Source organism: Erpetoichthys calabaricus, chromosome 2 (assembly GCF_900747795.2).
Source record: "Erpetoichthys calabaricus chromosome 2, fErpCal1.3, whole genome shotgun sequence".
In the NCBI taxonomy this organism is placed as follows: Eukaryota; Metazoa; Chordata; class Cladistia; order Polypteriformes; family Polypteridae; genus Erpetoichthys; species Erpetoichthys calabaricus.
In genome coordinates this window covers 243,861,951-243,884,264 of record NC_041395.2, presented here as the reverse complement: position 1 = coordinate 243,884,264, position 22,314 = coordinate 243,861,951, and the positions used below count along the sequence as shown (strand labels likewise).

Sequence of the window (22,314 nt, the reverse complement as noted above, 5' to 3'; positions counted from 1 at the left end):
GATACACTTGAAACTATATGCATCAGGAAACAGATAAAGAAAAAATACACAAACTTATAACACAGCACCCACTATTGTACAGTACAGTAAAGTTACATTACATATATCAATATATGCATAAATAAATCTAAAATTATTATAACATGCATAATATGAAATGTCTTAAGGGGAATCCTGCCTCTTTATTAGGCCACATCATTGTGTCTACATCACATTTGATGTCTTCCCTTCTGAGACACAGAGGGTAAAATCTTTTTGCATGCTGCACCCAGCCTCGACATGCCTTAGCCAGCATCCATTGCCTCAATTGGGTTGAGTAATGGTGAATATGGTGGTAAGAACACCATTATCATTTGTCGGTGGGTTTCAAACCATTCCCTCACACAGCTGGAGTAGTGAAAACTTTCATTGTCCCAAATTACCACATGATGTACCATGTTCACTCTCACATTCACCCTTCATTGTTGAGCCTATCTAAGAACTGAAGAAGCCGGTCTGTGATGCAGGGCCCACTGGCTGTGTCTTGGTAAATTACCCCATGTTCAACAATAGCAGCATACATTGTTATGTTGCCCCAGTACTGCCCTGGCACATCAACTGTGGCCCTCTGACCTAAGATGTTCCTACCATGTCACCTTACTTTATTCAGGTCAAATTCTGCTGCCTCATCCACATACACAAAATTATGATCTGTCTTATTGACCTGTAAAATCTCTGTAAAATCCAAAAAGAGTGTTCACATTAGAAACATTTGAAATAGTTTAGCTTAGAAAAAAGAGAAAATACCTTTATAACCTTACCTGTACATACAGGTGTGTAAGCTATTTCACTATTGCTGTCAAATGGAACCTTGTATGGCTGTTTTGTAGAGATATCATTTCTTTTTAGGATCCTGTCTAAGGTGGAGAGACTCACAGAGGCAATTTTTCCATTAGCTTGCTGGACCTCTATTGGCCTAATGGTATTTTTTCTCTCACTATGTCCACAACTGTCATTTGCTTCTCATGTGTCAGAAGTGGCCCTCTCCCACCAGAATGAGGCAGTAGTACTATTCTGACCATACAATCAATTACTAGAATAGTACCAATTGTTATACAAAGGTCACATATTCTATTATTTATAGTAAGCTGCAGAAATGTGATGTTGCATATGATACAGAAATTCTGTAAATGTGGGATCAGATACCTGTTCTCATTCCTGAATGTCAGTATTATAGAAGCCACTGTAGACCATGTCTCCTGAGGGTGCATCTTTCAACCAGCTTCAGGCATACTTAGGCCATGGTTGATAACATGGTCCACAACTGTTGCCCTTATTTCGTTAGACACCCTATGGAACCTTACTCACTCCTCTCTTTCTGCCCCTGCCTCTTACTTGTTCTCTATGTGTTCCTCTCTCCCTTGCCATACCATGCATCCAGACACAATGTCTTCTCACAAAGCCTGGTTCTTATACCTGCATGACACCTTCTTCCTGCTCCATTTTCACCACTGTTCACTGGGTAAAACATAAGCATCACATATGCTTGTGTGTAATTACTGCAGTGCCATGACATGCACCTATAATAGAAGATTGAGAGAATGGGTTTTTATTTGTTTCAGCTAAACTTCTTCTGAGAACATGTGTTTCTGTTTGCTTTCAGTTGAAGGGCAGTTTACTACTAACACAAGACAGTGTGTTATTGGCCGTACTCTTTCATACATACTCATCAGGAGTTGTCTCCCCTAAACTTTCTCATATACTTCCTTTATATTATAAACGTAAAGTTGAATTAATCGGACTCTGCAGCTGTATGAATAAAAAAGTACCACTTCCAGTTAGCACAAATAGCTCAAAAGTTAATAGAAATCTACCTTTTATACGTAATACTTGTATGCAAAATTTGGTTGACCTAGCTGAAAGCATACTTAGGGTATTGTGTTTACATACAAACTGTGGAATATGGCCGGCTGTTCATCCCAGCCAATACCCCCAAGCCGCCAGGTGGAGCCCTGCCTGCAACATAGAGGTGCCCCAAGTTCCAGCAGGGCATCATGGACAATGGAGTTTTTCATCATAGCCCTGCTGGATACCATGGGAACCTCCAGGGGACGCTGCAGGAAGGCCCAGAGACTTTTGTTTCACCTATAACCCGGAAGTGCGTATTAGTTACGGCGACAGAGCGAATGACTCACTTCCGGTTGAAGAAAAGGAGTTTTTATCTGACTATAAAAGGACTATGAGAAATCCCAGACGTCGAGCTGAGCTGGGTGGAAGGGTGGCAACGCGTCTGGAGTGGACGATTGATTAGTAATTGATTATTGTTTATTATATGAGTATTGTGGAGTGTAGGGTGCTTTGTGCACTGTTTATTGATAAAATAAAGTCATATTGGACTTTTATCTGGTGTCTGGCGTCTCGAACAAGGGTTCATGAGAGCGATAGCGCCCTCTATCTGTTACAAAACACACACACATCCACACACACATGGACATAATTCCAAAAATGGTATTTTCGGGAGGTCTAAAACATCATCAAAGTCTCAAAATCAAATTTTTGGATAATTACAATACTTTCCATATGAGAAAGTAAAATCAGACTCAGGGAGGTCTAAAATGTTGAGATTCATCATATGAGAAAGTCAACAGTTGAAAGTGATTTGATTGAAAACACTAATACAATGCTGGACAGTATTAAGGTGAGTGAAAGATCTTTAGTCCCACTGACAAAAGTGCAAACTGTTTTAATGAGTTGTCAGAGTCAGATGAGAAATGCATCAACACAATGACAAAACGTCTTTAGAAGTAAAGTATGTGTAGAAACAATAGCAGTGTATACAACCACAATGAGAAATGCTAATGTGGGTGGGGAAATGCATTACTGATTTAAGAACTGCATTAAGAGTAAAGAGAATGATGTTCATGATGTGAGAATTGCATTAAAGCAATCGAGAAAAACTGTACTATTGCTGTAGTTATTTTTTTCCTTTTTACCAATATAAGTTATCAGCTTTATGTTTTTTTCATTTACATGTGGAAATTTACATGAGAAAAAAATATTTCTGTCAAACAAAAACAGTGACCTTGTACAATTCAAAGATACATAAAGGTATATGAAGTTGTGTTGCAGACATACTTCACCTTTCGAACAAGTCTAACTTCTCACTTGAGAAAACACATAAAACATTAATAAAATAGGCCCAAAGAAGAAAATTAAGCTATGGATTCAAAGAACTGCAAACCACGTCTCTGATAACGTAAAACCTTAATTGACCAATAGTAACCAATTAAAATCTTTTGTCATACATTATTTTCAAACTGTCATTGGAATTCGTTAGAATACACTTCTCCTGAAAGTCATGCTCCAATAAGATTTTTTGGGAGGGGAGGGGGGTTCTGGATCCATTAAATCTCAAAAAAAAAAAAAAAAGAAAAGAACAATCTGTTTACAGTTATAAAATAAACTGGTCTAAATCTGCTCTCCTCTCCATCAAACCACACACACCAAGGTGTATTTCCCTTCTTCATCCCTCTGGTTTGTTCCTTTACATATCCTGGAATTGATAACTATCCCCAGTTACTGAGCACCTTGACATTAGATTATCATCAAATCCTTAAAGGTTTTAAGGAATTTCTTTCATCCTGGTCATCCCTCCCTTTATTGTTTCTTTCTAGATTAGCAATCATTAAAATGAATGTGGTTCCAGGCTTTAATTATATAAGTGCAATGTTTCCCCTTTCCCCTCCAAACAAATACTGGACTGATGTTAGATCTTTAATATCCTGCCTTTAATTTCTAACAGATCTGAGGACGGTTTACCATACCTGGAGTTAAATCACAGGGCACTTGTAGTTTGCCTGATTTGGACTTGGCAACATCTTCCAGACAATCCTCCGCTTTTGCTTCGTTTTGAATCTAATGTAGTTGTTCCTTGTTCTCTCTCTGTTAATCCTTTCTCTACTATTACATTAAAGTAAGCTTTAAAATTTGGCCCCATTATTTTATACACTTTGAGGTCAGAAGCTTCTAAGCCCATGCCTGATTTGGCACTCACAGACCCATATGTTCCACATTTTAGCTCTGCATATTGGTGGTATTCCGTGGTACCATTGGTGGTCTACTGTTGTGCCATCTGCTTTGCCAGTGGTTGTTTGGTTTCCCCGTTGTATAATTCATGGCAATCCTCTTGGCACTCAATTGCGTAAACTATATTACTCTCTCTGTGCTGGGGTGTGATGACCCGGTCCTTGGGGTGGACCAATTTTTTGCCGTAGCGTGTTTTGGGGTTTGAAAGCCACCGAGACCTGGGGCCTCATGTATAAACGGTGCGTACGCACAGAAATCTTGCATACGAACGTTTCCACGCTCAAATCACGATGTATAAAACCTAAACTTGGCGTAAAGCCATGCACATTTCTACAGTACCTCATACCCTGGCATACGCAATTTCTCCGTTCGGTTTTGCAGACTGGCGGCACCCAGCATCAAAGCAGTGCTACTGTTCCTGTGTGGTTACCCTCTCTTTCTTAGACCCACATTCCTGACTCAGCTTTATAAATACACTGAAATTAACTGCATATTGTTTATTAGTGTAATGCATCTGATTGTAATTAACCTGTAGAAATATAATGGTCCAGGGAATAGCCATAGTATTCCAAATACCATAACTGCTTTAGCATTGTTACTCTCACATCTTCTTCTTTCAGCTGCTCCCATTAAGGGTTGCCACAGCGGATCATCTTTTTCCATATTCCTCTCACTGCACCACTCGGAGTATTTATATCACTGTATCTGAGTGGGAAATCACAGCAGCAGCTGATCGGAAAGAGAATTATCGGTATACAGTTTGAAGTACACGCTGCCTCAGCCACGGCAAAACGCATCAAAGCCTTTCATGTACGGACCTCGTGTTTCAGAAACAGTTTCATCCCAAGAACTATAAACGCACTCAATCAAGTGCTCCTTGTAAAACTGTCTGTACTTACTGTATAAGTACAATTACCCCACTGTAAACTTGCATTACAGTTATAATATTGCACAACCTGCACCACTTTATAAAGCGCGTATGATGACGATATCATTTCTAAGATGAAATGCAGCAAAATATGTTGCTTATAGTATACAGATAAAACTTTAACTTCATTTAAATAATCTGTATTGTTAATAATTAAACATGTGAGGACACGGTGCCGCAGCGCTAGCTAGTTCACGGATAGCTCCTGCCTTGCGCTGTATTATTGCTGGTGCTGACGCGACACTGGAAGGATAGACGGATAGAATAATTAAACACGTACTACGAAGATATTTCAATGTTCCTTGAAAGTTTTGAAGAATCGGCGTTCTAAGCTTTCAGATGGCTTAACGTCTATTACAGAACTGATTGTGTGGCGATTGGGTATTTGGAGAAAGAAAAGTAAGGACAGGAATTGGAGGTTAGTACGTTTGAAAGAGACAGTACTTCTGTAATAAATTATTTCATCGAAGGTCGCGCATGGCGCAGCAAGCCTCTTGCGTGAGATATGAACAATCACTGTGCCACCGTGTTCCCATGTTTAATAACATGTTTTCATTCCTATCCTCATGAAAAAGATATCACGTATACATCTCAGTATTTTAATTATTCAGAGAGCTGTAATATCACGAATGTAATGGATTCTGTGTCCTGTTGGAGAAAGAGAAAGAACGGAAGCACGTAGTGATTCACACAAATAGAGCACATAGAAGATCAAACACAGAACAAAGCATTTAACGTGCTACTTTAGTTACGATGGGATTTGAGAAAATAGTAAAATAAACGATTTTAAGATGAAGTTTATGATGTTCTACTTTAATGACAAAATAAACTACATGATTAAAGTGGAAACTTCGAGATTAAAGTTGACATTTCGTGCTTCTTTCCCACTGTGTGACTATTTTTTTTTCTCTGTACCCTAATAAGCTTTCATATGACACTCAGACGGTCCGCTACGAGTCAACTTTTCACGCCGACGTTGATATGTGACAACTTCTTTTTTATTTTGGGCACTGTGCGACTTTGTGAACTTGAGCTTTTGAGTTTCTCCAACACTATGTCACTCGATCAACTTTCTTTTGTTGATTATACCACTGTTTAAACCAACCAATAGTACATTTTTCCTTTGCCTCCACTTGGTATTCACTGAAATTCTTATATTTTCCCCCGTGCTTTTCCCATTGTCTTTTCACAGAAGGCTATTTTTATCGATTTGCATATTCAAAGAGGCGTAATTCTGGGAGGAGTTGGGGCGGGACAGAAGGCGCGTGCACGTGCGTTACTTTTCACGCTGATCGGGATTTATGTAGTGGAAGAATGTGAAAGTTTGTGTACGCACAGATTTCTGCATTCTGGATTTTTCTGTGCGTATGCACATTCCCGTTTTTTTGCTTACGCCATGTTATAGTGTGAGTTCTACGCACACTATAGGACCAAGATGTTTTGAAAAAATGCTTCTCAGCTGTTCCGATACTCCTGACACATAAGGGATTAATTACTTTTTCAGAGCAATTAATATTTCCAGCAACAGCAAGCTTAGGTTTTCATAGAATTGATAAACAAGTGTTCTGTTTTTCAAGCAGCCTTTTCAGATACTTTTCCGTTTTGTTGGACTGATTTCTGAAACACATTCACGTTGAAACTGAAAATCCTGAGCTGTAATATGGCAGTCTCCTACAAAATCAATAAGTACCACATTGTATTGAGATACCTATACTTCATCATTGTTTCTATCACTTATTGAGAAATCACCAGGGTGAATGAAGTTTGACAATGTAGAAGGTGGTCATAGAGTAGAAGGAGATAGGGGTGGAATAGGATAGAGAGAGAGAGAGAAGAAAAACCCATATGGCAATTACCATCTTTGCATACAAAGACCAATGGCAGTATCTCCTAGGCTGTATATACTGTCAGTTCTTTAGAAATATGTTAACTGAGAACATTGATAAAAGAGGGAGAGAGGAGCCATGGAGGATTAGCAAGGATGTCAGGATATGTCCTTTTGATTGAGATGTAACCAAACTTCTTCCAAATGGTAAGTCTAACGGTTTAAGAAAGCAAGCAACTTAAAAATTTCCTTGGATATTTTTTAAGATATGTTAAGAACTCAGAGATGTCATGATATCAAGGGCTGGCACAGTGTTCTTTGTTCTGGTGATTTTACTAATGTTGTGCACCAGCAAATATACAATACATATATTTTTTAGGTTTGAATGTGTATATTACCTGTAAAAGAATACAAAAGAAAACTGAACAAATTTGGGGCTCGAATGGAGAATGCATTTAATACTGAGAAGGAAATCTAAGTCACAATCGTAAAGTTGCCAGCACTGCCAAGTGCATAGACTTTATAATGAGCAAATCACAAAACACAATTCTAGATAGATTGCTCCAGATTTTGTCCTTTTAAGGACAACATTTTAATGCCAAAATTTAGAGTAGTTAATTGTGCTTATCTTAGTCGCATTGATTTGAAAAAAACTGAAGTGTATTAAACTGAACTGAACTGAACTAAAAACAGTTTTTTAGAATTTTATGTTTTTAAAATTCAAGAAAATGTGTATCGGTTGTTTTAACTACTGTCATGCAATGGTAAATGAAATTAAACAAAGTTTCCTCTATTTGTGAATTCATGTATTTTGTCACTTATATAAATACTGTTATAAAAGAAAATAGGTTAAAAGGTAAAATGTAAAAAAATGTAAGGCAGCAAAAGGTTAATATTTTTGATATTTTGCTAATTTGCAGTATCTAAGTATGTTGTGTTAATAAATTGCAGTATCTAAGTATGTTGTGTTAATAATGTTGTTTCCCATCTTTTTAACATGTTATCTTACAGCACAACTTGTGTTTTTTTTTCAAGGATGACACCATAAAAATGACTATTGAGGAAAAGAGTAATCCAAAAGACAACAGACCTGTGGCCTCAACCCCTGTGCCAGGATCCCCATGGTACATTTTTCTTAGTTTGTTTAACGTGGAAGCATTTTCTCACTGATTTTATGTTAATGAAAACTGCAAAGATAATTTCTTATGCTTATACCATTGAAAAACAGCATTTTCTTAATTAAATCAATTAAATAATGTTAATCTTGTTTAATTCTTTGAGACATTTCTACTTAATAAATTCACCATATTTATGTTGGCAAAATTAAAACAGTTCATCTTCCAGTCTGCTCAACATTAAAACTTGAGAGCTACAATCCAGCACTGGTTTTTATATTTTATATTTTACCACTTGCCTTGAAGGAATATGTATTATTTTTTTTTAACATCAGTAGTATTTTTCCACACACCTCATGTTAATTGTTATTAATTACTTATTACTTATTAATACCTGAAATATGATTATCATTATAAGGCTAAAGCTCATTAGTCTTTTAAACATTAAACCCCCTAAAATGTGCTTTACAGGGGTACTTCATTGACTTTGTCTATTTCACTTATCAAATACAGATACTCAGGTTTTGAAAAAAAAGTACAGTAAAAATGAACAAAGAGAAATTAAAATAAACTTTATAATAGAGGTGGAAAAACTATAACTAAATTAAAAATAATTTTAACCTAATTGGAAAGTGCTGATGAAACACTATGAAACTTTGAGAATGTTTTTAGCACACAGCAGCAATGCAAGTTTTTAATGTTTTCCTTAAACACAGTAACCGGTCACTTCTTTCAAATAAACATCAACTGATTTGTACTATGCAGTTGAACTGCCACAGATAAAGCAAATTAACACTTTTGTTTATAGTCTTTGTTTTCGTTATTTGGCAGTCCAAATAATATTTGCTGCCTGAGTGCACTGGAAAATGTAATATTTGTGTTACACTTGATGTAAATGAAAAAGCAAAGAAAATGTGTCAAGTTAAATTATTACACTACATTTTTAAAAAAAAAACAATAGTTATTGCTTATTCATTCAGACATATTATGTATTTATTTTTAATTTCCTACTCAGAAGCAAACCACATATAGTTGTGTATGTTAGGCACAGAGATTCCTTGAATGTATTCCTATTGTATTTAAAGTTTGGCTATGGTCCTTATTTATATTTATTTCAAAAGTTAATACAACTAGAAAAAGTTACTTTTTCAATTTAAATAAAGTCTGTTTGCGTGATATTTATAAGGAGAATGCAATCATTTTACCACCTCAATAAAAATGTTACTAAGTTATTTTACAATTAATCTTGAGTCATTTTAAAATAGTGAGAGTTCACAGAAATAATACAGTAAACATGTTAATTTAAGGATATTTTGTGGTAATGCTAAAGTTATTTAAAAGGTGTCTGCAGATTACTGCCATATTGGTGATGTAATACATCATTACAATTTTTATTTCTCTGGAAGTGCTTTTCATAGATCATTTTAGATCACCTCTACTCTTTATTGCTGATTTTTGTTAATTTTATATAGAGGGTGGTAAGCTCATAAAAATGAAGTTTACAAAAAGACTATAAATATAATACAATATTAAATTAAAACATAGTCATATTTGGAATTAGGTTATTTTTTTATAATGATAATTCTTTCATGTAATGATTGACAGACAGTCTTGGATACTTATTTTAATAGCTAAACAAACCAAAACCTTTTCTCACATATTTAATATTTTTACTTGATTAATATAGCAAATACAAAGGTCTTGTCTTGATAACTGCATTAGCGTAATTTTTCTGTTAGTTATATGGATGTATATTTTTAGATATGTCATCATTCCTAACAAAAGTCTTTAAAAGATATTGTAGCTTTCTAATGATTTATCTGTAATGTGCTCAGCAATGCCTAATTTCATTTAGTCATATAAATGTATCTCTTTGTCTATACTCACCTGAACATATCATATCCTTACCAACAACTTTGAATAGCATTACAGCGCTCTGTCTTCAGTGATTCACCTTTAGTAATCTTTGAATATGGCAAATTAACAGTGAGTTTCCAATGCATTGGTCACAAAATGCTTTGGTAGTTTCAGAATTATCACTGCAACAGACATACAGATGGTGTTGAGTTGTAAATAATAATGTGCTCTTTTGTTTGTCCACTGCAGGCAATGCTTGCTAATGCAATTACAGAAATGGAAATAAAATAAAAATAAAATTTAAAAGGTTAACCTGGGTATTAGGTGGACCAACAGGTGTTTTTAATATAGCTTGACCCAAAAGCTGGCTTTTTAAATGTCTATCTGACAAACAGTGACACAAACTAAATTATATTATTGGAAAAATAATCTAAAGTACAGTAAATGTCAAACTTGTTTATCTGTAAGGAAAATTTAACACAGTTAGTATGTGGTGACCTTCTGCAGTAAATGGTCTGGAAAATATACACTACAGAATAAAAAGAAAATTTCATTTATTGAAAATGTGCCCACCGCCACACCTCAGCAAAGCTTTCCCTTTCTCACCTTCCAATTGTGTCTCTTTCCTTCTCTCTCTTTCTTTCTCTCACTAGATCCTGTCCTCTATGCTTCCCAACATTTGAGCATTTGTCTCACACTAGTGCCAGCTACACACTGAATTAGCTGCTGGCTTTGAGGTGGCTTTTAAACCTGTCTTAAATACACTTGTGGTCAAGGCCCAGAATTACTCCAGGGGTGAAGAACAGCCCTTAGTTTGGTACAGCACACCAGACTAGAGCTTCCTTTAGTGATTCCTAGTATCTCTGCGTCCCAGAGCCTTCTGTTAACCAATAGAAGATCTTGGGTCATAAACGACAACACGATATCAAACATAGTCTTCTGGGACCATGACCCTCTAATGGCCAGAAGATTGTCACCTCTGACATTCTCTCCTTAAGTTTTTTCTTTTTCTTGTTTGATAAGGTCATTTTGAGTCTTAGAAATAGGCTACTACCGTCCACCACATCCACTTCTTTCTCCTCCTTTCGTGCATTTAACTCTACATATTAATTCATTGGAGTGTTTATTGCATATACAGTTTATACAGTACCAGCCTCCTGCAATACTGTATTTTCTGCACAAGTGTGCCATTTGTTGAATGCGTCTGCACGTTTTTTATTTCTTTCCTCTCACTGTTTTGTCTGGAAAAAGTTATACAAATATTGTAGAAATTTTTCGATGATAGTTTTTGTTTTGTAATTGTATTTATATGCTGTATCTTCATCCTTGAATGTGTTATTCTGTATAGCACTTAAGATAAATTCTGATCAGCATATTGTAAGTGAAATACTATATGTCAATATAAAATGTAGATGTACATCACCATTACATCTCAAGGTAATAACTGAACAATATATCATGTATGTGTTATAAATCCTAATTCTAATTTCCTTTTTATATCTTGATAATTAATTAAAACATTTTAAATTGCAAATTGTGAACATCAACAAATTAAAGAAATTTATGTGTGTTATTCTGAAGATACAAAAAATCATATAGATAGTTGTATTCCTGTTTGATCCAGAATATAATACAATACACACTTAATTTAAACATTTTTTAAACGTGACATATGAGTGATAACTCAGGAATTGTTGCTAAGAAAGAAAAAATGCAGATTCCAGATGTAAAATATGCAAGAAATATCCAGTTGTCTAAATTCAGTGCATAATAATACATATGGAGTACATGTATAATACCAGCAAAGACTCTGAGCTAGCAGAACAACTGTAATGCTCCCTCACTGGTCTTTTACATTTCTATTCAGCTCTACTCTATCACCTAATTCTTTCAAACTGCTGTGCTTCACTTGATATTTGCAAGTAAATTGCAAAGTGCATTGCTCATCTGCTAAACTGGGTCCTTAAGTGCAGGATGCTACACCTTACTTAAAATGTATTGTTTTAAAGCCACAAAACTCTGATGCATAGAGAAAAAAAAATGAAATGGTTTATATCATGTATTATGTGATTAGAAAAACTTTAAACAGGCCAGCATTTATAAAGAGTGCTGGGGATGGTGCTAAAACAATCTGATGTTCTGATTTCCATTATTTCGGTTTAGATTGACTTCTGCTTACAGTGGAGCCAAATCAGAATAACATTGCTAACATGACAAATAATCACATACTGTACATATCAACAGCATTTGGAAAAAATGAGCCAAAAGCCGGACATTTAAATGATCAAATTTGGAAACTATTACTTTTCAACTGCCACAGTCATCCTCTTTGTTTGTGCTGGAGCACAAACTGTCAGAATAACTAAACAATCAATTGAATTCCAAGCAATCAGTGAAAAGTACTTTGCTAATGACTGCATAAAAGCCACTAAGGAAGTGATTTCTAATCTGTCAGTGGCAAGCCTTTTCACAAATCACAAATGCAGCTGGTAATTATGGGTTGTAAGTTGATAAGCTAAAATGTTATTTTCAAGGAGTGGAATTTGTAGAAGGAATGCTCATACACTCTGGTGATTTTGGAAAGCCACCAGGAAAAATTGCACTTGAAAGTGCTGTACAGTATTTCTGTTTCATAAGAACCTTTATAATTTCTTCATATAAATTACCTCTTCATTGAGGTTTCAGATGGAAATTTGTTATAATACCAATTTGATTAGTGCTCTCAAAAAGGTACATAAGAAAACCATAACTATCTAAGTACCACCATGTTTGTATTACAGTCAGTACAAAAAGCTGGATTAAGTTTTTTCTTTTGATTACCCCCAATACCCTTTCTTTAACATTTTCAACTTAAAATCAGCTTTAGAATTTCCTGAGATCAATTTTTTGAACTTTTTTTAAAGTCATATCTATGCATTTATATTTGTCTGTTTATGGAAATATTGAAAATTAACAATGTATACAACATGAGTTTTGCAAATTAAATTACTTGATTCCAAAATTTTGATGAAATGGCAATATTTGATTTTTTTAGGTAAAATTAAATTTGCATTCCATTCATTTTCTCAGAATGCTTAGTGCAATTTTTGGCTCATGGTAATCAGTGAGCTGTCCCATCACAATTGACAGAAACCATATCTGGACAGAACACCAGTCCATCACAAGACACGTTCTACCTGACAGCCATGCTCATTCATACAGGGGAAGTGTAGTGTTACCAGTTAACCTAAAGTGCATGTATTTGGGATACAGGAGAAAAAGCTGGCTAGTTCAAAGTAAACAAAGACGTGGCAATGTTGTACAGGCACCAGCTAGGCTAGGATTTCAGCAGGGCAAATCACTGCACCACTATGTCATTTCATTTGCTGGTATCACTAGAAAAAGGGTGGATGAGCTACATTCTGGAGTGAGCAGTATTCATATGTGGATAAAATGTAGATAGGAATAAAGATAGCTATGAAACTAAAAAGACTTGGAAGTCATAGTGCACTCATATCATCTTCAAACAAATATATAGAAGCTATTAAAAATGCCAAGATAGCATGTTTAGTACAAAAATGAGAAAGAAGCCATAGCGGCTGCTCACATCAGGATTGTGGCACAGCATGTTTAATAATAATAATAATAGCATGTACAGTGGAACTTCGGTTCATGACCATAATTTGTTCCAAAACTTTGGTCGTAAACCGATTTGGTCGTGAACCGAAGCAATTTCCCCCATAGGACTGTATGTAAGTACAATTAATCCGTTCCAGACCATACGAACTGTATGTAAATATATATTTTTTTAAGTTTTTAAGGACAAATATAGTTAATTAAACCATAGAATGCACAGCATAATAGTAAACTAAATGTAACAACAGTGAATAACACTGAGAAAACCTTGAACAACAGAGAAAACTAACACTGCAATAGTTCGCGCTATAGCGCTACCAACCGCTGGCTAAAAACACTTTTCTTTTTAATGAGTTTTAAGCACAGAGAAAAAAATGAACATTTGAAAAAATCCGTAATTTAATAAACCACCAAGAAAAGTAACATTGCAACAATGCACGCTACGAACCGATTGCTGTAAACAGAAGTGAAAACAAAATCAAGCCCAGTGCATTCTTTAACTGCCTTCCTACCTTATGCGTCCAGCTCTCTCTCTCGCGCTGCCTGTGTGTGTGTGCGTCTGTCTCTCTCTCGCGCTGCCTGTGTGTGTGTGCGCGTCTCTCTCTCTCTCGCGCTGCCTGTGTGTGTGCGCATCTCTCTCTCGCGCGCAGCTTGTGTGTGTGCGCATCTCTCTCTCTCGCGCTGCCTGTGTGTGTGTGCGTCTGTCTCTCTCTCGCGCTGCCTGTGTGTGTGCGCGTCTCTCTCTCTCGCGCTGCCTGTGTGTGTGCGTCTGTCTTTCTCTTGCGCTGCCTGTGTCTGTGCGTCTGTCTCTCTCTCGCGCTGCCTCTGTGTGTATGTGTGTGTGTGTGTGTGTGTGTTGCGCTCCCTCACTTTCTCTCTCTTGCTCGCTGCACAGGAAATGCACAGGGAGAGACTGAACATGTACAAACCGAAAGGGAAACTGGCTTGTTCGTATACCGAGTTTGTGGTTGTGAACCGAGGCAAAAGTTTGGCAAACTTTTTGGTCGTAAACCGATTTGTACGTGTACCGAGACGTTCGTGAACTGAGGTTCCACTGTATATGTTTAACCTGTGAGGCCACATCTGGAATACAGTTGTGGCCTCAACAACATATTGTTGTAATCCATATTACAGCATAACATAACGTAACATAGCAAGAAGAACGCAGAGTGAATACTAAAATATGAACTGTGTTGAGCCTACGTTCTTATATTGCTATTGTAAGTTTTGTTAATATCCAGTAAAGATCTAGAATATCAGGAAAAAAATGTATTTTGTTACACCCAGCTAATCCACAAGCAAAGAAGCTTGCGATTCCCATTGGGTTAATTTGTTCATTGAGAATGACAGCTACAATAAAAAACAGTGATGAGAAAATACAAAACTCAAGTTACCAATAACCTTCAATAAAACTACATTAAAATACATTTTTTACAAGGGCTGATCATATTGTACATTTGTAAAAATAAAACTGTGCTGAGAGCATGTGGATTTAATTGCAAAGCCAAATGCATTTCTTTATAGAAGGTAGGAAAACTGTGTTCTTGTTTAGTTTTTTTCTGTGTGCATTTTGTCAGCATTTGGGGACTTCTAAAGATAATATTCTGCTGAGTGTTAATTTCAGGAAAGCTAAGCCGTTATCTATAAATCTTATCATCATTTTTGAATGCATATGGAGACAATGTATATAGAAATATTGACAGTATTGTAATTGTCTTAGAATGAAAGTGAAAATATTCAGTGCAGTTCAGCATATTTTTATATAGTGCCCTTTTCACATACACAGAGTCAGCACAAAGGCAAAGAAGGCGGCTGCCCAAGGTCCTTGCTATGTGTAGCCCTGCCCTGGACAACCCTGCCCTTCACCCCAGTCCACAATCCAGCCTCACATAAGTTAGAATATCATTACATGCACATTTAAATATTTTAAACAGAAATGCACAAAACTCTTACTTTTTACTTAAGATGGGCTAAAATCGAGCAGATGCTTTTTTCACAATTGGTGGCATGCCTTTCCTGTACTAATTATGACACAGGTCATCAGTTGTAAGCTAAAATGTTTTGGAGAATGTGCTGTAACTGAACTACGGTAGCTTGGAAAAAAACTTTGCTAGTGAAAAAAAATGTTGAGCACAATCTGAGATATGGACAAATTATTTCAGCAGGTACAAGAAAACAAAAAGTAAACAGAAAGAGGGAGGACGCAAATGTGACACTTGAAAGATCTTTTGAAATGTTTGTTGTAAAAACCAGAAGCAAAGAAGAAAAGGACATGAGTGAGGAATTCATTGACAAGGATGTTCATGAGACACCTGATGATAACAATAGCATTAGCAACCACTGCTCAGGCAGTCAGGTGGCTATTTTATCACCTCGATGCTTATCTCTTCTGCCATCACTCCACTGAACAATCCTGCAACACACACTACATGATAAATCCTTCCCAATGACACCAGTCCTACTCTAGATCCTGCTTACCCATATGGGCCACCAAAAAGCGTATTTAGAAACTAAACATATGGTGTCTTAATATTCAGCCCCCAAATTTTTCCTTATTAAAAGATTTTGATCATTTTACTGTGAATTTTTATTTGTAAAATAAACACTATTTTTCACAATGTTACCTAAAAAAAAAAAGTAAAACTCAAAGTAAAGTAAAAATTAAATTTCAAAATCTTAACGCTAACAATTTGTAAGCGTTCAGTACTTAGTTGAGCGACCTCATGCAGCTATAATAGTAAGTAGTCTTTTTGAATAAGTCTCTGTTAATTTTGCACTGTGTAATGAAGCAAAATATGAATATTGTTTCTTGCAAAATTTGTTTTAGCTGTGCAAAATTAGTTGGGGGGAGGGAGTGTAGGCGGGAAGCAATTTCTTGGTCACGCCACAGATGGTCAGTGAAGTTAAGGTCGAGATTATGTCTGGGCATTTAAGGACATTCTTCATTTTAAGCCAATACACTGTTGCACTGGCATGTGCTTTGGGTCACTGAAACACAAGTTTAGGTTCCCCAGTTTAGGTCTTCTGGAAGAGGGCAGCATATTTTCCCCAGGACCAGTGTATTGTGTAGGATTTATGTTCCCATTAATCCTTACCACACTGCCAGTCACTGGAGCAGAAAAGCTTCTCCCACAACATGATGCTACCACCACCACCACATTTTACAGGGAGGTGTATGTTACCTGGCTGACGTCCAGTGCCTAATTTACACCACAAAAACTCTTAGCATTCAAACCAAAGCATTCAACTTTTTTTTTAGATCTTTGCAGTATCTTATTAGTGATATTTTACAAAATCGTTTGAATAAGGGCATTGTTTTTTCAGGCAAGGCTTCCTCCTTGACACTCTGCCAAAAAGGACATATTTGTGCCATTCCTTGGAGAATGTTGTGGCTGTTGCACTCATTTTCCATGCTGTTATCAAGGCCATATCTGCTGTTATTCCACTTTCTATACCTTTCTACAGCATCAGTACGATATTATCATGCCTGTTAATGTCTTAGTATTTCGTCCACTTCTACAATGCCCCCTAAGGCAGTGACAGACTTCTGCGGAGTCAGAGTGATTTGTGCCATTTTGGTTTGACAACTAAGTTTGGTAGCTGCCAACCCATAGGTTAATAGAAGTGTCTGATGGTGATGGTGTCCTACATCCTCTGTTTTGAAAATTTTATGTTCCTGCTACTGGTTCAGATTAATTGGCCATACTAAATAAAGTGGTTATAAAATACAAATTCTGCAACCATGGTCTTTAATAATACAGGTCTGCAAAATGTTCCATTGCCTGTGTTTGCTTTCGGTAGAAATGATTCATAGTCACTTTTTAAAATGGATTTTTATGCTGTCTTAATACTTACTGGTTTGTTTATTTTGTATGTATCAGCTGATAGAAATGTGTGATTTCATTGAAAAGGAAAATTTAGTTTGTCTAAAAAGAGGTCATTTACTTGTCTGAAAAAATGCAAGATTTTAATTCAGTGAAATGAGAAATGTTTCTGTAAAAAAATACACTTATGAACTGGTTGCATGTAGAGGTAAGTTAATATATCAATAGATAAAGCTGAGAATGTCAATTCTGCCTCACAGTCTGGCTTTGATTCACTACAATGATGGCTTTTTCCATTCCTATTTGTGACAAATGTAAGACTAAAATATTTTGGCAGAAGTGGCAAGCAAATTTATCATTGACAGGTGTCTTTAAAGTATTTACATAATGTACAGATATCTTCAAATTACTTAAGAATAGCTAAAAAAGCATGTTATAATATGTGTAAATAACAATTTATTTGTTTTAATTCCAGTTTGTTATTGGAAGGTATGTTACCATCCTTAGACATCTTAAAATATCTTTAGTGATTTAAAGATATCTTTAAATGAGTTAGAGGTATCTTTAAATTCATTACTCTTTACTTCAACTATTTATATCAACAACTCTTATAGCAGTATGAAAAATTGTTCAGATCTTCAAAAGACTGCCACGCTATGTATGTTCATACTGAAGCAGCAGCACAATTATAGAAGCCCTTGTACTGTGTTAGTCCTTAAGTGCAATCACAGGTTCCAGTGACATTGTGTTTTTTAGAACAGCAAGATAAGCAGCATCCTCTGTGGGTTTCTATTTAGTGATATACTTGTGATGTGTTAAATTAGTGACTCAATACTGGCCTGGTATGAACAGCTATGAATGTGTGCATGTGTATTCCCAGAAAGAGCGTGTTTTATAAGTAAAAGCATTCTGTGTTTTAATGTGAGCAACATTATGTTCAATTGTTATATGAAAACCATTGATTAGAATATGATATTTGACACATAAAATACTACTTACTGTTTGAAAGTGACTTACATTCTTTTTATTGTTTTGCCTCAGCTGAGAAAAGAGCAAGTCTAATACTTCTTTACAAAAAACTATCATGAATCATCCATAGAAAACTTTCCATGACAGTTCCAGATTTTACTGGTTATTAGCTACTAACTCTATATACCTGAGTATGTTCTAATGAAATTTTACCTTTTATAGTCATTTTATAGACATGTCTGAGTCGGCAAGGAAATTAATTAAATATCATGCTGTGCAGCATAAAACACAATCATCTGGTGTAGTTAGACAAGGTTATCACAATCCAGTGTAAATGCATTTCATTCTTAAAACTTTAGCAAAGCAATTGCATTTTTCTAGGGTAGTTGTTCTGCAGATGATACAGTACTTATGCTTCATGTCTTAATACTTTGCTTTTGTCTGTAAAATATTAGATAGATAGATAGATAGATAGATAGATAGATAGATAGATAGATAGATAGATAGATAGATAGATAGATAGATAGATAGATAGATAGATAGATAGATAGATTGATTATGTGGCTAAAAGCATTAGGACACCTGACCATCAAAGTTATATGAGCTTTTTGAAAAATCTGAAACAAAATTGATATGAACTTGGTCTCCATTTTATAGCTGTAACGGCCGCCACTCTTCTGGGAAAAAAATTTCCACAAGATTTTGGAGGGTGTCTGTTGGATTTGTGCCCATTCAGAAAACAGGTACCAGGGGACCTAGCGCAAACCATGAAAAACAGCCCCAGACCGTTATCCTTCCTCCACCGTATTTTAGGTACTATGCAGTCTGGAAGGTAGCATTCTCCTGGCATCCACCAAGATTTGTCCATCAGACTGCCAGATAGTAAACCATGATTCATCAATCCAGATAACACGTTTCCACTGATCTAGAGTACAATGGCAATGTGCTTTACCCCACTCCAGCCAACACTTGGCACTAAGCATACTGTAGTGATCTTAGACTTGTGTGCAGCTGCTTGGCCATGGAAACCTATTTCATGAACCACCCGACTAGTGATTGCAGTGCTACAAGTTGATTACAGGAATATTTAATATACCCTACTTTACATTCTTCTGAGCCTATTACATTTTCAGTGTTGTAGATGTAAGGTAGCCTTCAAATCTCCTTCGCTCACCCTATGACTTTTCGCAGCTTGCTGAAAAGGCAGTTAAAAAGAGATAAGTTTCTGATGACTGCAGTATTTCATCAATTTAAAATCCATTTATAAATTTCTAATAACAAGCCAGATGCCAGTTCACAACTAATCTTAATATTAAAAATTGTCTAAAACATTAATAAAAAAATTAGTAACTACAAAAAAAAACAGAGGACACAAGCTTCTGTAAAAGATTTCCACCTGCATGGCGGCCGGAAACTATAAATATAGTAACTACATTATTATTCAGCTACCCTGCCTACGGTATGTTATGCCTATGTGAATAATGTAATATTTCTTTTCTGTGAACCTGTTTGTGTGCATGCCCTTTAAGACACTACGTTTTCATTGTAGGTAGGAGAAGAATAAACAGTGGAAGGGGGGGTCGAAGGGGATGATTTTCAGAGAAGAATAACATCAAGGCGGATGTACAGCATTGGGTCATACGTTGGTTTTCACTGTTGATTTATAGAAAGCTTCTTCAAACTGGATTTGCATCAAATGTTGAATCGTGGTGTGGAAAATGCAGGGTGTTTATTTATTTTTGTAACAATTCTTCACCTTTTAAAATTTTTTTTTTTGCCAAATAGAAGTTGTTCCCTACAGATTGTGTCTTTTAAGTGTAATTTATCACATGTTTAGAGAAAATTATGAAGCCTGAGATACTGAACTTGTGTTAAATGCAGATATGAAAAGGACAAGGAAATATTACCTGTTATTTGGGTACTGAATTTTATTTGAAAATACTTTTGTAATTTAGATTTATGAAACCAAAGTTAAGATATTTGAACAGAATGATACATTTCACTTACTTAATTTGCAGAGAATTAATGTAATGTTTTCAGTTAAGAAATAAACATGCATCTTATAAAATTGTAACTTTTATATAGACACTGTCACAAAATGGTTTTAGGGGTAAAACAATTTATTTATACATTTCACTGAGAGATATAGGAATTATTCCTGAATTATCTCAGGGAAAATTGTTTTGAGGGAAATACTACTGGAAAATACAAAAAGACTTTTAAAGTAAACCATTTCTCATCAGTTTACTTTGACAATACATGTTTCAAAGATAAATTGAAAAGCTGTTGTGCAGAGCAAGCAAAGACACATCTGGCACAGTGGCAAAGACCTTCTGCAGCTCTCCATTTCAATACATCAAAGTATCTCTTGTTCTTTTTCCCTTTTATTGATTCAAATGGAAATATTAATGAACTTCAATGATATACATGAATAGCCTACAGTGAGTCTTACATCATGTACCATGTCATATTATTAAACGGTAAGAATAGATATTTGCTTTCAAGTCAGAGTAGACACAAATGGAATATGTCATATTTAATGAGGTACTTTCTAAGTGGAACATAAAATATATCTGCTTATTGACAGGATTGAGTATTCAAGTTACGTTTTTTTACAATTTCCTGCCAAGAAATCCCTTCAGTAAATGTTCTTATCTGTTTAATACATTTGTTGGGTTTATTATACATAACCTAAGGAGTTAGAAAGTAATAATAATTCATTACATTTATATAGCACTTTTCTCAGTACTCAAAGCGCTATCCACACAGGGAGGAACCAGGAAGCGAACCCACAATCTTCCACAGTCTCCTTACTGCAAAGCAGCAGCACTACCACTGCGCCACCTGTGAGGACAACACTGAAAACTTTACTCACTTTTTAAATAGAAAGTTAAAAGAACTTCATACATGCAGGATATTTAATAAAATATATGTAACATAAGCATATTTTACAGTGTTGTGCAGTCAACACCTAACAAAAAAGAAGACAATAAATAGACATCTTAAAAAACAGGCATATGTTCCTGCCAGCTTTATATGCTTGTCTGTCAATGTATACATTCTTATAAATACAGTTAACCCTAATGATTTGTTATTTGTAACTTTGTCAGAATATCCACCAGAGTGACATTAACTTCATGTGTAAGTTGGGATGCCTTGGGCACAAGCAAAAAAAAAAACAACACAGAAAAATTGCAATATTAATTTCAATATAAAGATCTCCAGGCAACACCCATCTACCTCCAGACAGCAATGTTAAAATGTATACTGATAAACAAAGTAGAGAATAAACACTTCACTAAAACAGATTGAAAAGAAGTGTCAGCCAGTTGAAAGGTTAACAAATGTCAAATGTGAAAAAGGAACAGGCAATAAAGAAACAGATCATCAAGATCTATCACAAATAACACAGACATCTTCCCTAAACCCTTATTTCATAATTTCTACTGAACAGTATCAGTTGGGTGTTAGATGATATACACTGTGAAGTCATTTGCTGATTTCTCCTAAACATCCAGGGAATTGAATGATGCTTTATAAATGCATGTGGAAAGCTATTTGAGGTGGATTAAATTGTGAAATGTGAATAGTCATGAATTGGAATTGTATTCCTTCTGAGGTAATCCAACAAAATGGTTGCTGTTTCTGATAGCTAAGTTTGTGACTGGATACGTCTAGCATAAATGTTATTGGAATTGCATTTTTTACTTAGATTAAAAGTGTAATTGCTGGAGTGTTGATTCAGAGGGTTAGATAAGAGTCACAGTAAAAGTAGGAATATTGAGGAGTTTGAAAAAGGTAAGATTGCAATAGGGGCTTCCAACAAGGTCTAATAGAAAAAAATATGTTTTTACTTTTGCAGGAAAACTTTTATAGATCTAAAAAATCTCAAGACTATTCTGAAAATAAACTAGAATAAAAATCTCTACATTCCTAATCTATTAATTTGTAACATTTACTTACTGTACTAGTATCATTTAAAAACTAGAATTGTTGAAAATGATTGGTAGCATCAAAATGATGAATAGCCATCAAACTAGTCTGTATGTTTAGAGGACAATACTAGTGACTTTGTAGGCCAGAAGCAGCATGGAGTCCAAATTAGGGTAGTCATGA

The 22,314-nt window shown here is 35.5% G+C and overlaps 1 protein-coding gene across 2 annotated transcripts in view; it reads left to right on the top strand.

The window, feature by feature from the left end:
- Positions 1-22,314, top strand: part of tcerg1l (transcription elongation regulator 1 like) — a 669,172-nt gene that overhangs the window by 521,446 nt on the left and 125,412 nt on the right. For both annotated transcript variants that reach the window (XM_051922987.1, XM_051922986.1), the window contains exon 8: positions 7,854-7,942. In XM_051922987.1, the coding sequence (XP_051778947.1) occupies positions 7,854-7,942 (89 nt within the window). The remainder of the gene's footprint in view (positions 1-7,853; positions 7,943-22,314) is intronic.